Source organism: Nothoprocta perdicaria, unplaced genomic scaffold (assembly GCF_003342845.1).
Source record: "Nothoprocta perdicaria isolate Ctin4 unplaced genomic scaffold, notPer1 scaffold_11, whole genome shotgun sequence".
NCBI lineage: Eukaryota > Metazoa > Chordata > Aves > Tinamiformes > Tinamidae > Nothoprocta > Nothoprocta perdicaria.
Genome location: NW_020454205.1, coordinates 2378717 through 2394974, shown reverse-complemented (window position 1 = coordinate 2394974; position 16258 = coordinate 2378717). Strand labels below are relative to the sequence as shown.

The 16258-nt window shown below is 38.8% G+C and overlaps 1 protein-coding gene and 1 long non-coding RNA gene across 2 annotated transcripts; one reads left to right on the top strand and one right to left on the bottom strand.

Annotated features, from left to right (window-relative positions):
* Positions 1-1832: 1832 nt before the first annotated feature.
* Positions 1833-4749, bottom strand: CUNH2orf69 (chromosome unknown C2orf69 homolog). Its single transcript, XM_026049384.1, has 2 exons — positions 4462-4749; positions 1833-3852 (listed from the first exon to the last, which is right to left on the bottom strand). The coding sequence occupies exons 1-2, from the start codon at positions 4747-4749 to the stop codon at positions 3019-3021; spliced, it is 1122 nt and encodes a 373-aa protein (XP_025905169.1). The 3' UTR covers positions 1833-3018.
* Positions 4750-5242: 493 nt separating this feature from the next.
* LOC112954246 lies at positions 5243-14889 on the top strand. The gene is made up of 3 exons (XR_003250672.1): positions 5243-5294; positions 13962-14305; positions 14834-14889. It is a non-coding gene; the product is annotated as an uncharacterized LOC112954246 (long non-coding RNA).
* Positions 14890-16258: the final 1369 nt, after the last annotated feature.

The window sequence follows — 16258 nt, the reverse complement described above, 5'->3', positions numbered from 1 at the left end:
AGCAGTATAGTTTAAGTTATAGGGACTGGGCAATTTCACAGAAAGTCTTGTTTTACAGAGATTTTTAATATATGCAGCTTAAAACATTTTAGCATTTCTCAGGACAGAGAAGTTGACTTTTTTTTTGTATGCAGAATGATTTGTCTAACATGCAAGAAACAAAAACGTAAYATAAAGTGTGCCAGTTAATACATACTGGTTTGTATTAAGGACACAATATGTAACATTGCTTATTCCTCCATTCCAAAACAGAAGTGTGCCTTGCACTCAACTACTGTAGACTAGGTATGAGAATAGGAATTCACCTCACCTGACTTTCTCATTATCATCTCTCTTTAGTGTAAAACTGTTAAGGGAAGGAAACARGCACCCAGAAACTATGATCCAGTTCACCCCAACAGAAAGGTTCACCCCTTTGCCTACTTCACGCCAGCTTTCCTACACAGGCAGGACGCCAGTAAGCTCTTTTCTGAYGGCAGATGCTGACTACCTAAGCACAGAGCCTGCCTCGAAGAARAGCTGCAATGAAGTAAGTGTCGGATTTTTTTTTTCCCCTTTTAACCTAGAACTCCACAAACACCCACTGAATCATAATTCGCAAACCTTAACTGCACATTCCTCATTAACAATTTTCCACTCATATTGGAGTGGTTTCACTCATCTGAAAGAATATTTTCTACATTGTCTGCATATTTTATTTTTAGCATGCATTGTAGTGAATGACAGAAGCACATTCCAACACAGCACTACAACTTTTGCAAATAAAAACCAGCCAGCCTGTTTTCCTTCTGAAACACCAAGTCTTGCATCAAGATTAGTTTTCCAAGAAAGTGCTTAGTCCTCAAAGTAATGCACCAAAACTTGAGCCGATTTAAACATCTATTATAAACTACCTACATCCAACTGTCTAATATTTCACTACGAGAGTCATCCAGAAACCTTTGAAGACAATGCCAATATTTTAATAGTGATTTTCAAAAGCTTGCAACAATCTACTGTTTTGGCTGGCACTGAGTTGTTTTGATACTGTTCTATGAGGTGCGTTACTATTGGGTAGGGCAAATTTTAGTGTCACTCTGGTTAATTTGAGAAGACTGAAATTGAATTGACAGGGAACAAAATTAGTGAGTGTTTTTGTTTTAACTTACCATTGGATGATTAAAGATATTTCCACTAATTTTATRGGCTCTCTATTAAAAACCTTCTGCTAAGTGACCCGCATTTACTTGGTTTTGGCACCCACTGCAAGTGGTGTGCCTACTGCACAAGGACACCCACTGCAAAAKGGACCCACTGCAAAAGGGCAAGAGAGGGAAATACCTTTCCTTGAAGGAATATATCACGAAAATAATAAATATGGTTGAGTAGGATCTCTAAGGAAGTTTAATTATATTTTGGATTCTTCTATAAAACTGCAGTTTGTTTGCATGTTGTACTTTTCTCCATCATTTAAAATAGCTTTCTACTTCTGAGCAGATAGTTACATTAGCCTCGTTATTCTTAGCTACAGAATTCACTTTGATATTATAAAAAACGACTTTTTATGTGCTCATTCCTTTCTATCACCCTTAACACTTCTGTGTAAGACTTGGGAAAATACTGTCTCCAGTGAATCTTGGGCATTTAAATGATTTTAACAATGTCAACAGATGAAAGATGACCCAGATCTGTCCTTCCACAGTACAAAAGTAACAGGAAGCGAGAAGCAGGGAAAAGGTGTTGCTAAGCAATCAAATACTGGAACAAAGTGAACAAAAAGCTGCTCCAGCTCCCCCCGATTAGAGCTATATTTGTCACGCTGTTTTGCTAACTGCTGTTTTTCTATACTTTCAGGAAATTCCAAACCATTAGGCTACTGGTTTATCATTAATAGTTGCAGTTATCTTTAAGAGTGATTCCTTTCTGTATCTAATTTGTCTGGCTTTGTATTTAGAGGACTTTTTTTGTATAAAATATTATGCTCTGAAAACAGATTTTTAGGTAGTTCTACAAGCAGCTACTACAATACATTTAAAGGTGATCACAGTTCTACCAAATCATGAAAAAACGAAACATTTTGAAACAGCTACAGTCAACATTTTAAAATATTTTCTGCAGTTTGTAATACGTCATATACTTGTGGCTTGATCTGGATAAACACCAATGCCACAGTTTTCAAGAAAACAAGCTAAAAAAAAAAACACCAACACAATCACCAGTTCTAGAACAGAAGGCATAAACATGCCTCAAACTGCAAATACATGTACTACCTCCGGTCCTATAGAAGCCAGTCAAAGCAAGAGCAGGGTGTGTTGAAAGAGCAATAACCACCACCCTTATCAATACCCTTGGTCACTTCACATAGCTATTCCAAATTTTCCAGTCCCAGAAAAAAAGGGCTAGTCACTACCAAATTCTAAGCAGTGAGCTAATGAAACATTCAAGTTCTAATAGGGAAAAAAACAAACAAAACACAACAACATCAAAAAAAMCAAATATGCATTATTATTCCAATGCTAAATATCTGTGACTATCTTTCAATAGGAGAAATGTTACAAAACTGGAAGATCAGGTTATCTAATTAAAGCACTTTTCAACATAAAACTAAAATTGCTCCAACAATCATCATTTTCTCTAAGCCAAAAAACTAAARTTGTATCTGTTACTGACAAAGACCAAAATTTTTCAGCCGTGGAAATCCAGCCTTAAATCCATACTTTTTAATATCTCCCATTACTTTTAAACTCCCATTAAAGACAGTATATTACTTTGGACATCCAGGGCTAAAAACATTTGCCAACAGGTCAAGACTAAATATTCACATAGTTCTTCCTAACAACTTTGACAGGAATCAAATGGCATTGTCTGGGGGAACAAGTCCTCCACTTTTTAAGCCACTGAAATTTATACACAGTTATCGACTAATAACACAAGACTGATCTAGCGTTACTCTTCAGAGAGTATTTGCTCCAAGTTGTAAATCAAGATTTACAGCATCAAAAGTGCTTCTGCAATGAATACAGAGATAAATATACAGTCTCAAAATACTTCATGAACTCTGAAATGATTATCTAAAGAGGGAGGTTCATCTGCAAAATGCAGCTGATCATCTATTTCCACACCCAGTTCTTCAAGTATCTGTACAAATCTCTCATGCTCTCTCCCAATCCATGATCTCATTGTATCAAATACTTGGTAGGGTGTAACGTGAGCATGAACCTCAATTCCTGTCTGTGCAAGTTCTTTCAGCACTTCAGGGTAAGTAACCCAAGTATTGCTTCCTCCGGAGTGACCACCATCCAACCAGTAAAMCGCTTTTATGTTCTTTAAGAAGGCATCTGTATTCTTGTCTCTTTTAGCTTCCTTCAGCTCGTAGAGGAGCTGGTTCAAAACCACGCAGCCTTTGCTGAAGCCAACCAAAGTGAAGGACACTGCGCCTACAGCAGACGGCGCGCTGAAGTTCACAGCRGAGTTACTGGCACATTCTCCGGCCCTCTCCCTTTCCATGGATGAGCAGCCGTTTGCTGTAGGACCTGTCTGCTGCTGTGACTGACCAGCCACCACCTCGGCATCCTTGTCGAGGCCACTTTTCTGGGACAAGAGCACGTTCTGCGCGAGCCTGAACGCGTTCGCCAGCAACGCGTGAAGGTGCCTGAAAGCTCCAAAGTGGCTGCTGTGCTCCGGCGCTCCAAACATGTTGCTGGCCACAAAGTTGTCGTAACAACTGAATTTGTGCAGGTGCATTCGAGAGCACTTCACGACCCAGATAAAGCTATTCGGAAAGCGGCGGGCAAGTATGCTGGCAACGTTTTCGAAGCTCCAGTGCTCCCACTGGAAGTTCTCTGGGTGGCACGACATGACCTCGTGATAGTTCTGAAAAACAGAAAAGCAGAAAAGATGCGTTAGCACACGGGGAGAACACGGCAGCTCGGCCTAGCGCGTGCATGCATGTGTGTAGATAYGGACCAGGGTCCATTTGTACAGGTACAAGTGTATGTAGATACGTATATTTGGAAGCCTGGGCTGTGGGTGACACACACAGAYACTGCACATCACAGAGGGACCTTCTTGCTCCCAGGTTAAGTAACCGTTTGTCCAATTTATGGACTCTTTAGMCCACTTATTCCACCTTAATGATTTTATCATGTAAAACCACCACAATAAAATAGCAYACGGAGGCACTGCTTGTTTCTCACTGACTTCAAGGGAAAATGGAAGTACTATCCAGCTTCATACGACAGAAATACAGCATTTTGCCCCATTTCCTCCACCTGCAGAATCCCCGCTGTCTTTACCACAAAGAAGAGCCCTCAGGAAGGAGCTTTCCTCTGCACGCAGCGACACGTTTCCCCTCGCCGAGCCGCAGGGCGCRTTCATCCCTCTCGCCCGCAGCCAGGCCGGGCAGGGGCGGGCAAAACAAGCGACGCGCGGTGCCCCCGCAGCGGGACTGCCCCGGCCCTGCCCGCCCCGCACGGCCCCTACCTGCACGTCCCCCGGGAAGTAGACGACGTGGTGCTGCGGCGGCTCGGGGCCGCGCCTCGCCGCTGCGGGCGGCGGCAGCAGCAGGAGATCGTTGGCGCGCTGCGGCTCAGCGCCCGCCACCTCGGCCAGCCGCAGGCACGGCGGGCTCCGCCGCGGCCAGGACGAGCCCGCGCCCCCGCTGCCCGCAGGCCCCGGGGCGCCGCAGAGGCTCATGCTGCTGCTGCCGGCGGCCGCACCGCGGAGCCGCCGCAACAACCAGGCGGCGCCTGCCGGGCAGCGCCCGCTCATGGGAGCCGCCGGCCCCGCACTGCGCATGCGCGGCAACCGCCCCCGCCGCCCCCGCGTAACGGCCGCCCGCGCGGGCGGGGCGCGCGCGCGCATAACGGCCGCCTGTGACGTCAGCGACGCCTTTATAAGGAGCGCGGCGGGGAGCGGCTGCGTCTTAGGGGCGACACGGCGGGAGGACGGTGGTTGTTTTACGCCATGTTGCTGTTGGGGCGGCTTGTGGGGGGTGCTGTGACCTGCACACACACACCGACCTCACCGCCATCCCCTCAGGAGCTGCCTGTGCCCTTCTCTGCCTCATCTCACTCCAGTGCCTGCCCCAGCCCTGGCTCGGGGTGCTGGGGATAGTAGCACCTCATTAATGTCTGTGTAGCTTTTACTTAAAATCAGCACTTACGGGCTCARTCCTGAGGGGATAGGGGGTGGGAAATGCCTCAGAGTTTCATGCTCCGGGCAAAGAAACTCGCTCTGCAGCAAAACCCTRGGGCAGTAAAGCAGTACGGGATGTGCTTCCCCCTGCACAGAGCACTTCATTGCAAAACAGACAGGTATGTGAAATTAGCCGTTTCCTGAAAAGACTTGGCTGTCATTATTTTACTTCTGCCGCATTATTCCTCTAAGAAAATGAAAAGAAAGTGGAAAAGAAAGTTTTCTTGTGTACCATTTTGATTAAAAAACGTTTGATGTAGGAAAAAAAAGCAGGAATGGAAGCCTTTTTATCCTAATTATATATATATATATATTTGTTGTTGTTGTTTGGATGAGAGAGAAAAAAAAGAGCCTGTCAGGGGTGTGGGTAAAACCTTGCTTGTGGGAGCACTGCTAACTTATCCAGTGCAGAGGCTGCTTTGCAAAGTCTTGCCCTCGCAGGTAGAAACCTGGGAAAAAAAAAAAAAAAAGGATTGCAGTAGGTAACATTTCAATATTAGGCTTAAAAATAAGCCTAAGGCAATAGGACAGATTTTGATACTCAGGTGTCTTTTATAGGAAACTGCATTAAATACTTGTGCAATGGAGAGAAGAGCATTTTGAATGTATCAAGAAATTGTACTTAAGCAGTTTTCTTGAAAACCATGATCTACAGTGGAATTTAAAAAGTAAGTTGCATACTTGAAAGTCAAGAAATGGCCAGATTAACAGTGCCTTGCATCTTTGCATTGGTTGCTTGTGCTTGTGTATGATAATACAGTCTCTACTCAGCAGTTTTGTAACTTATTTATTGTGTTTATATTAGTCTTCAGCCTCACTTATTGTGAGGCAGGCTGGTGTGTGATGAATAAGGAACTGAGCTAGAGTGAATTAAGCAAATAAGCAATGGAAGCATGGGAAATAACGGGCTTACTGTTTTTTTTTTTTTGGTATTTTTTCCCCATCTCTTGATTTGTAGATTTATTTATAGACTTTTAGCATCTTAAAATGGTTATTTATAAGACTTAACATTATTTCCTGTGTGAATCTTTGCTGATACCCTTGAAGTTTTCAAAGTTTAAAGGAAAAAAGAGAYGTTTTGTGCTCACCACAAGATGGTGCTATGCAGTGTGGTTTGTATCACTTCTTGCAGAAGAGCCATCTGATCTGAATCTCTTTCACATCTCGAGATRTGGATAATTTCAGCCTACAGATCAGTGTATAGTATACTTCAGCAGTGTGTTTTATTTCACTTAGCAGCTGATTAAGCTAGGTAAAGTTCTAACAGCTTTACAATAGGAGTGATGGCCACAGAGTAAAACAGGTATGAGAATTTGCAACAATTTTAATGATATTCCAATCTGTGTTTAAAAAGAGATGCCTAAATAGCTTTTAACCTGACTCTCTTGAGCATCGTTAGTAAAGTTAGTTAATAGTCATCAAGTAGGTTCTTGCAAGTGTGGGAGCCTGGCACAATAAGAAACATTCAGGTGATCACTTTGGAGTTTTTCCCAGGCAAATCCTAATTTTCCTTCAGATTGGTAATTTTTTTGGTGTATAGTTGCAGTCTGTTTAGGATTTGTTTGTGAGTGCACCCTTGAGCTGAAATCTTAGAAAGACAGTGGAAACTTTGGCAATTGCTTTGCTTCATTAGCAAAAGTATTAAGGAACAATCTTCCAACTCCATACAACTGCTTGCTTCAGTTCTTGCTTGTGGGTAGGTTTTCTTATGTCATTTTTAGAAGTTCTGGTCAGTGCTGGTATTAAAGCTTTTAATAGAAAGAGCTAATAAAATATTGTCAGTCGTGTTCCCTATTGAAAAATGCATTAAACAACTACTGAGTCAGAGCTTCTAAATGTATATGCACAAGAAAAAGCATAAGTTGTTTGCTTTTCTCATAGGAAGCAGACATTTTAATACAATTGTCCATGAAAGTATWTAAGACAAATTATGCCAGTGCTTTAAATCTAGTTGTTTGGACCTTGACCTCCAAGGTTTGCTTATGCATGTGGAGCTCTTATGACTGATGAAATTCTGTGAAGTTTTAAGGATCCACCTAAGTGAATTGGTTAGGAAAAGGAAAGTTTCTGTTACAATCACTGTTTTTAGTAAGTGAATAATTACTGTCAGTTGTGTGAAAAGTCTGTGATCTTGTCCTCTTGTGCCTCTATTTCTTTCTGTACACTGATTTTTCTCCAGATCAGTTATTTTGTCTAAAAGCATTTATGAACATAATCATTAATATTTTAATGACAGTTACTTATACTAATCAAAAGTGATGGTGGTATTTCTGCCTGGAAATTCACATGCAGACATATGTTCATAATGTAACTGCTGGCAAAAATAATTAAAACTAATGTGTAAGGCAGTATTATTGAGTGCAGTGCAGTGAGCCTTATGGAAGACCATGAAAATTAGTCCATATCTGAAACAGGGTTTACAGCTGTACAAAATTACCACAACTGTGCAATGTACTCTCAGCTATGGAAATCAGTGGTATGCCTAGCAGTTTACACCTGAAATGGAAAGCACCAACTCAATCCTACCTTCAAAAAGGGGCTTTTTTTCCCCCACCTTTTCTGGCATACTGTACACTTTAATGTTACATTTTTTTTTCTGAGTTTGATTCCAACACTGACTTGGCTATGGTGAAATGTAAACAGCTTTACAGTAAATCAAGATTTAATTCCATGGTCTGCCCAAAGCATGAAGTTTTAATTTATGTAGTGCTGGTTGCTTAGTTATTAAATAGTTTATGAAATGTTTGAGTTAAAGTGCAAATGGAAACAAATTTGAGGCTGGAGGATAAAACTGTTCTGTTTCTGTTTTAGAGATTGCAAGTGTCTTTGTCAGGAGTGGGTTTTTGTCTATGTGTGTACTAAGTATTTCAGAGTCTAGAAGACAGAAATAATAGGCTATTGAGAAAATATGGTAATAACAGTAGGAATGCTAAACTGCTAAGTACAAGTGAAACCACTTATCAGTATGGTGTTTACTGGAGTTTAGGCTCTTATCTCTTGTAGATACATTAGCATAGTTGCTTCTTTGTATATATTCTTTATCTGCTTTGCCTCTTTCTCTTCCTTTCTTTGCAGTCACTTCCAGTATATTGTATTTCTGTGAGAGAATTAGCTACAATTTTGAAGTGTTTGCTATATTTTTATTGTTTTCAACTGAAAGTGTAGAGAAATCGGACCTGTATCTTGACTAATTAGTATTGATGAGACATGCATATGAGAKAAAACAAATTAATCTGGGGAGAACCAACATGGCTTATCTATAATTTCAGACCCTCTAGCCCTCATACAGGTCTTGGTGATTGCCTGCAGAATGATGAGTGAGTTCTACCCACCAGAAGCAACTGCATCTGTGGTTTCTAGATAGCAAAAGTAAACATTATTGCAGTCAAAAGTGCTTCTTCTCTGGCGTCCGTTATGTTTTATTGTCTTAAAGCTGATTACTAATCCTGTGCTTTCATTCAGAGTGTGTGTAAATGCCAGAGAATTATGATAATTGCTTTATTTTCTTGGTCTGAGAAAATATGTATCTTGTATTTTTCTTTTAATCATGTCATTTAAATTAAAGCAGTTTTATAGTTGCTTCAYCATAATTGCTGGTGAATAAAAATTAGATAAATTGTGAATAAAAATTATGAAAACGACATAGCATATTCAGCCAAGTAACTGATATATATGAATTTCTATTAGTTTATATGTTGCAAACTTAATATTTTATGGTCCTTTGAGGAGATCTTCAGGAAAAACAAATGCTTCCAGCCCAGTTAATATGGAAGACATATATACTCAYGGGTACATACTTATGTGTATCTTAATATATGTATTATATTTGTATTTGAATTTCCTTTCAAACATTTTTTTTCAACTGAATATGCATTTAAATTGCTAGTTTGCATTCTGGCAGGGGATTGGAGGAGCTGTGAAAACACCTGTTAACTGATAGGAAATTCCTTTGTAGTTTATGTGCAGCTGTGCCTTTCAGTCTTAAAAGGGAGAATGTGCCAGGCCTTAGCTCATCGTTTGGAGATGCAGGACACTTAAAGCAYCGAGTTACCTGTTCTGTGATGAAGGGCACATAGAAAATTTCCTGGTGGCTCCTTGTAGAGATGAATATCTAGGTCTTGACTCACAGTTTTATTAGCTTATTAGTGGCAACAGTTCAAGTGAAATTATAGCTGTTATACTAAATTACAGGCACTAAACAATTTACTTATGCTAAAATTCCCACTGACAGCTCTGTCTGCCAGCAACCATTTTTTGTGTGTGTATGGATATTCAGGAGAACATAGGGAAGAATAAATTATTCTCTTAGCAATTTAGTGAGTTGAATTGCATGAGATGGGGAATAAAAGCTTCTCAGCTTGAGAAAAGAATCCATTTTTCTTTTTCTGTCAGAGTTGTGTGGAAAAGCTACTTAAATAGMAGATACGTGATCTCATTTCTGTATTTTTCCATTGCTTAAAAGAGGGAGTAATAAAAAATTAAGAACTGCTGTTTAACCCATGTCTAAATGTATTTTTCTGTACAAATGAAGTTTAACAGTGTACCCTGCCTACCTGTTTCTTCTCAATTGGCCACTTAAAATTTTTAATGAAGAGTAGGAGTTGTTGAGGGAAGTGACCTGTTAGTCTTGTGAAAACTGATGAGTGAATAGCTGGAGTGACCCAAGCTAATGTCCTCACTGAAGGAAAATCAGGAAGAATTCAGCCTTTGTATGTCATGTTTAGAAGCAATTGGCTGGAAATTTAATATATGTTGGCTCAGGGCCAGCCATAACTTGTGCTGTCTCTTGCCTGGTTAGGTTCATAGAGGACATGGGGGTAGAAAGGTTTGGAATTACTGTAGTAGACTAGTAAAGAGTGAAGGATATGAATCTGTAATTTGTTGTTCATTCTGTTGTTCACGGAATAACTAATTAAAAGACAAGCAGAGTTTCTTTGCTTAGTTTGTCGAACTGAACAAGAATAAAAAAGTCTGATATATTCTAATAGAATTAGTGAAATCTGGTTGATTTCTTCCTAAAAAGAAAGGAGGTAGCCCAGGAAATGGAATGTGTTTTTTGTGCCCTATTCAAAAAATAGAAAAAAAAAATGACCCAAGCTCCATCCTTAACCATTTTTGCAATTTAGCGGTAAAAATACAGGTTATTGGCTGTGATGTGGTTGCATGAGTAGGCTTGCATCTCAATTTCCCTTCTCTTCTACTCTTTTCCCTAGTATTCTGGCTTTCTGGATGGGTGTTTGCGAAGTGCTCACCTTGGGACCAGACGTTTCATGATTGCTGCATGCATAAAATTGAGGTCAGGCTCAGAGGGTATCTTTGCACCATGAATGTTTGGAATTTATAGCACATCTTCTGTTTTGGCCTTGATTCCAGAAGTACTTTGGGACACTTGGCATGACACTGCACAAGTATGAAGGAAATCAGTCCTAATCTGGAAATCAGTTACCTGTCAAAGGACAGTTTTTGCTTAGGTGGAGCTCTGCATAAGCCTGAGACTCTGTGCTTATCCATTTGTTCCTGGAATACTGATCTAAAATGGTATTAAAGTGGAATACTCAATATATAAAATATGTATAATATATCAAAGTGGAATGCAGTTAAATGAACTGAGAGCAAGATTCAGCTGTTGGACATCCAGTGGCTGTTGAATTTTGAGCTTCCAGTGATATTCTATGGTAGCTAGTGGCTTGGGAAATGTATGTAACAGGCAGTGTTCATAGACTTACAAAATTTTAGAGCTCTAGAGGCCATTCTTTGTTCCTATTAGTATAATTAATTCTGTTGAAGACTGGGTTCCATTTGCTTCATAAATAAAATTGCTTAAAGTTTAACTTTGTAGCAAAACTTAAGCAGACTATGCTGMCAGTCATTTAAAAATACAGAAAAGAAATCTTCTTGATGTAATAAAAAAAAAAAACCCTCAGTCTGAGATATGCTCACCTCAGACCAGATAAGTGYGTTGCTTGAATCATGAGAAATAACTTACTGAAGAGCTTTTAAGTTGTTAGGGAAAAGAGACAGAATCTTCCATATGTTGCACATGAGAGCAGGCAGGCATTGCTTCTTGCTTTATAAGTACATCTGCTCAGAACTGAAAATTCATGCTCAAGAGTGGCATTTATCATTATTTTTCAGCCAGCAGATCTGGAGAGAAAACCATACAGACAGGAGGTACTCTAACCATTTAAATTTATTTTCCCYGTGGTCATTTCCAAATATGCAGGGAATTTTAGCTAAACAATGTCAGTTTTGTTTCTGCTTAAATTTCTGTGAAAGCCTGCTAATTGAACATTTTATGTTAATACTTTGCGAAAGGACGGATATGATGGCCCTCAAAGATAGTAAAAAACTTTGCTACAAGACAGGCCATTTAGAAATTGTGCAGAACATTCCTTTCATATTAAAGTTAACCATAAGCCATTTTTTGTCCGTATCAGCTTTAGTTAACTATGATTTGAACTTTAGAAGGCAAAGAAAATCAACAGTCTTCCTCTTCTCACATCTGAAATCTTCAAGAAATGCTCATTAAACTGATGAGTTTTAACACATTAGGTCTATTGTTTAAAAGAACCTGGGGAAGGCAAATTTCTTTCATTCCATATGAAATAATAATTCTTTAAACCAGATAACCTAAAAGACTATGAGGAAATTTATTACAGAATGGCTGAACAKTTGAGTGAGCTCTGAACCCCCTACTCAGCACCCTTTCCTCATGACTTTGAATATCTCCAAGGATGGAGACTCCACACCTGCCCTGGGCAGTCTATTCCAGTGCTCACCCTCACAATAAAAAAACCTTCTGGGGTTCAGCAAAACTCCTATGTTTTAGTTTGTGCCTATTGCCTCTTGTCTTATCGCTTGGCCCTACTGAAAATCTGACCCCATACTCTTTTGGCAAGATGTTTAGCCATCAGGATCTGCTAGAAACTCCCACAGAGCAAGAAGATGACAGGATGGATATTTTGAACTTAGCTGGATTGTGGTTTTCCAAAAGCCAGGAGCAATTATTCCTAGACCAGTGCAAGGGACAGGAAGTGGGCTGTAAGTTATTGCTTTTAAAATATATATATATTTTTTAGTAAAGACAAGTAATAGGCTAGATGTGTTTTGCTGGTTTTTTTTGTCCCTTCCTTCCCCTACCCTCATTCAGCCTATATTTATTCTTGCAGCCAGTCACTATCTTATAAGAAGTCAGTGGTGGGATTTCAGGATAAGTATTCAACACAATGTTCTGTTTTAGCTGTGTTTTGTCTGGTATGTCCTTAAAATTTCAGAGCCATAATCAAATGTTTCTGTTTCCATACTTTTCATAAAAGAAGGCTGGCTTTACATAGCATTAGCAAAYACTCAAGAATGTGTGTGTTAGAATGGGCAAGAAAAGGAATTGAAACTCTGCTACTTGAGCCACTAATAATAATCAGCTGAATTCCCTGGATAGTCACTGAAAGGGTGCACCCCCTGTTGTTGATTTAGAGTAAGAAACTAATTTAGGAGACTATCACTCATGGGTGCTAGGTGTCAGTTAAATGTGACTGCTCTCTACTGCCAGTCATTTTCATTGCATCTGTCACCGAAATGGAGAAATCCCCAAGTGTATAATGAACTACTTGAAAAATGTTTTTTAAACCTTTTTTAATAGATGAAGCCAGTAAAACAGTTGCTCTTCTGCCTATTTAGTACTAATCTGTTTAATTTTAAAATGTCTGGGGAAAACAAGCAAAAGTACCGAGCTATCTTTCTCTTTTGAAATAAAATAAGATCGTGTATACTTTAAAAATATATCTTCTCAGCAACTTTGATTTTATTGAGTGTGGCAGTGTTTGGATCCAGTTTAAGAAAAGCTATATGTAAATAATATTCTGAGAGAAGAATACATGTTTTTCTACTATAATAGCTGCTTTTAATTTTCTTAATGGGCTTTTCACCATTGTTTTGTCTGAATACATTTTTATTTTTGTTCCTCCAGACATGATCCTGCCACAAGCATTTTAAAACCAGACATTAATAGCATAGTTCACAGTTGTTACTGCCAGTGCTGAAATACACATACTGCATTCATATTTGGAGGAAAAAAGCAAACATCAGAACTCAATTATGTGCATTTATGTTTTCCTCTGTGTTTAAACAATCTGGCATAAGGAGTTTGCATCACTATCAGCTCTAACTGTAGAGGTCTTTGACTATCAGGATCACCAGCTGTACGTTTTGCATCGTTGGGTTTTTTATTCAATTTTGTGTTTTTAATTGACAGATTTGTCAGGAAAGCTTGAAGCTTTATTTGCTTCCTTGATCTGTAAGAAAAATATCAGGAATATCTGAAATTAGTCCATTTATCTGCAGACTGCTTGCAAACCAGCATTTTTTTGTGGCTCACACAATGCAGCACTTGAGCATCAAAGTAATGCAGATTTGACTTTACTATGGTGACTTGTACTGTAGCCTTCAGCAGCTTGTGCCCACATTTTTGAGTAGATTAATAATGCCAGTGGGTTGTTGGTTCTTTGGAGTGCAGGTTGAGTTTGTCACAATAGGGCAGCCCTCCCCTAATGATAATAAGTCCTAAAACTTGAAAAACTTGTATAGGTCATTCAGACTCCAGATTGCTGATGAGTTTTTGAAAGCAGTTGCTGTAATTCATCACTTTCTGATTGATCACTAGAATCATACTGTAATTATGCCTTCTTCCATGAAGTAAATAGTCACATAAATATATATGGAAGCAAGTCTATGGAAGCTTGAAAATAAAATTTTTTTTTCTGACAAATATGTTTTTCTAATGATTGTAGGTATTGGAGCCAGCCCACCTGTAATGAGCTACAATGTGACTGGACACTCAAGATTGCTATGCAAAGGAAAATGACAAGTGTTAGAAATGTTTTGGGGGACCTGCAACAAACGTTTGCCCTTCTCTGGAATATGAAACCTGAACTAGCTTATATGKAAAGCTTTGAAGAGAAAGACAATGCACTATCTTAACAAGAAGACTCTGCATAGATGTTATACTGTGCTGTTGGGAAGATCTTTTTGTATGTCTTTCCTCAGTCAGTGAAGCCTCACTTTAAAGAATTGGCTAGTGACCATGGAATAAAGGCTGCTGGAATGGCACTATTTGGAATCATCCTGGAGGAAGGTAAGCATTCTTTATAAGCATTAACAAAAGGCACTAGAGCCTAGAGGAGAGGCAGTGTCATATTATTTCATATGTGTACRCACACTCTTTATATACATATCATACATTTTAAATATCAACACTGAAAAACTTATGGTGTCTTGAAATTATGGAGGATATGAAGTTAAACTGTCCAAGTTGTAATGTTTGGAGAAACACAAATGAACATTCTGAACCTGCAGTTATTCCATATTAATCACTAGGGATTGTTTCAATGATCAGAGAATGATGTCATCTTTTGTCACCGAAAATAAGAATTTATCTGCCCCTACCTGGTGTTCTTCTAGTTTGTGATAAATAAAACAATCCTCCTTGGAATGTCCTTTGAAGCTATGAAATGAAAATATTATTCAGAAATGAATAAAATTAAGGCATCCTTTTAGAAATAAGCATATTTCAGCTACCTGACCTACAAAACATGTCTCAGCAGTAGACAAGGTAATAGCATTTAAGTCCCAGTCTCTCATATTTTACCTCATTTTTTTCCAGATTAGTCTCCAGAATGGTCATCTTGCTTACCAGTGACTGAGAGAGCAAACAGTGGGAAGTATGTGGAGATACTTTTCCTACAGTGATCTTACTTCTTGTGAGTAATATACCCATTTAGATTTTTTTTTGGTTTTTTTTGAAAAGGAGAGAAATAGGGGCAAATTAAAGCTGAAAGAAAACATATAGGAATTTCTTGGTGGCATTTCAGAAGGAAGTGAACATCAATAGAAGCTCAGTTAACAAAGTATGCATTTTTTAAAAAAGATTTGTTATTCCTTCCATAAATAAGAAAGCTTTGACCAACTAATTGGCTTTACTGTTTCAGTAGTGGGTGAGCAGCACAAGTCTATATTAATAAAAGTTCTGTAAAGAATGTACCATTCCTTCTGACTGTCTAAAATAAGTTTATAAGTTATATTTAGTACAAATATGTTCATTATTTACTTTATAGGGCATACATTTTTTGTAGTATACTGGCAGCCAATGCAGTAAGTGTGTGCTTTTCAGAGATAATTTTGGCTGCTCTTTATTTACAACTTATTTAACATTTTGATTTCTAAGTGTGCACAGCATAATCAAGCTTCTGTCTAAAAATTAAGATCTATATGGAAATAGGCCCTGACCTGAAGTTCCTTGAACAACTTCATTTGTGGAGAGTTACTTGCAAGATTGTTTTGGAGAATTTATGCAAAGTTGTCATTTAGGTGTTGCAGGTGATGTTCTAGAAGATACTGATGAACATAATTATAAATAATTTTATATTTAGTGGCAATCTGAACTAAAAAGATTGCAATAAATTAGCCAGGCTGTGTTAGCAAAGGATGCAATGACTCAAATTACCTTTTCTTTACTGCTAAATATCTGAAGTTTGCCCTGTTTAGATCCATAGGCTAAGCACTCAAGCTTATTAAATTTATGGGGAATTTGACTTGAAGTGCGTGAGCTTGTGTATTGCTGTGTTTTGTATATTAAATTTTTGATCTAATGCCATTTGTTTGTTAAAGTTTCTGACAGTTGTGGATTTTCCAAAGCTTTATTTTAGGGGGTAAAAATTGTGCCTTTTACAAATCTTGACAGTTTCAGTAATCTTCCTGTTTAATACTTGCAGCATGGATACCTATTTTAAATATTAGTGCTTTTTCTAAAGAAGCTACCTTTCTCGTAAGTCACTTGTGACTTGCTGAACAGTTGAGCTTTTCTGCTATGTCAACGGAGGAAACAGAGCCTTAGCCTTCACTCCCTTGCTCCATAGCTTATCCTCTTTCACAAAGAAAAATACAATTAAGCTATTCTGCCCTTGTGTGTTGCTAACCACTGCAGTACTTTTCCCAGTACTCTGGTCTGTGTGGTTTTCTCTAAAGCTGCTTTGTGAGAGTTCATGTCTCACCCCAAATTGGTTCTGCTTTTGCAGTTTATGCTGCAGGA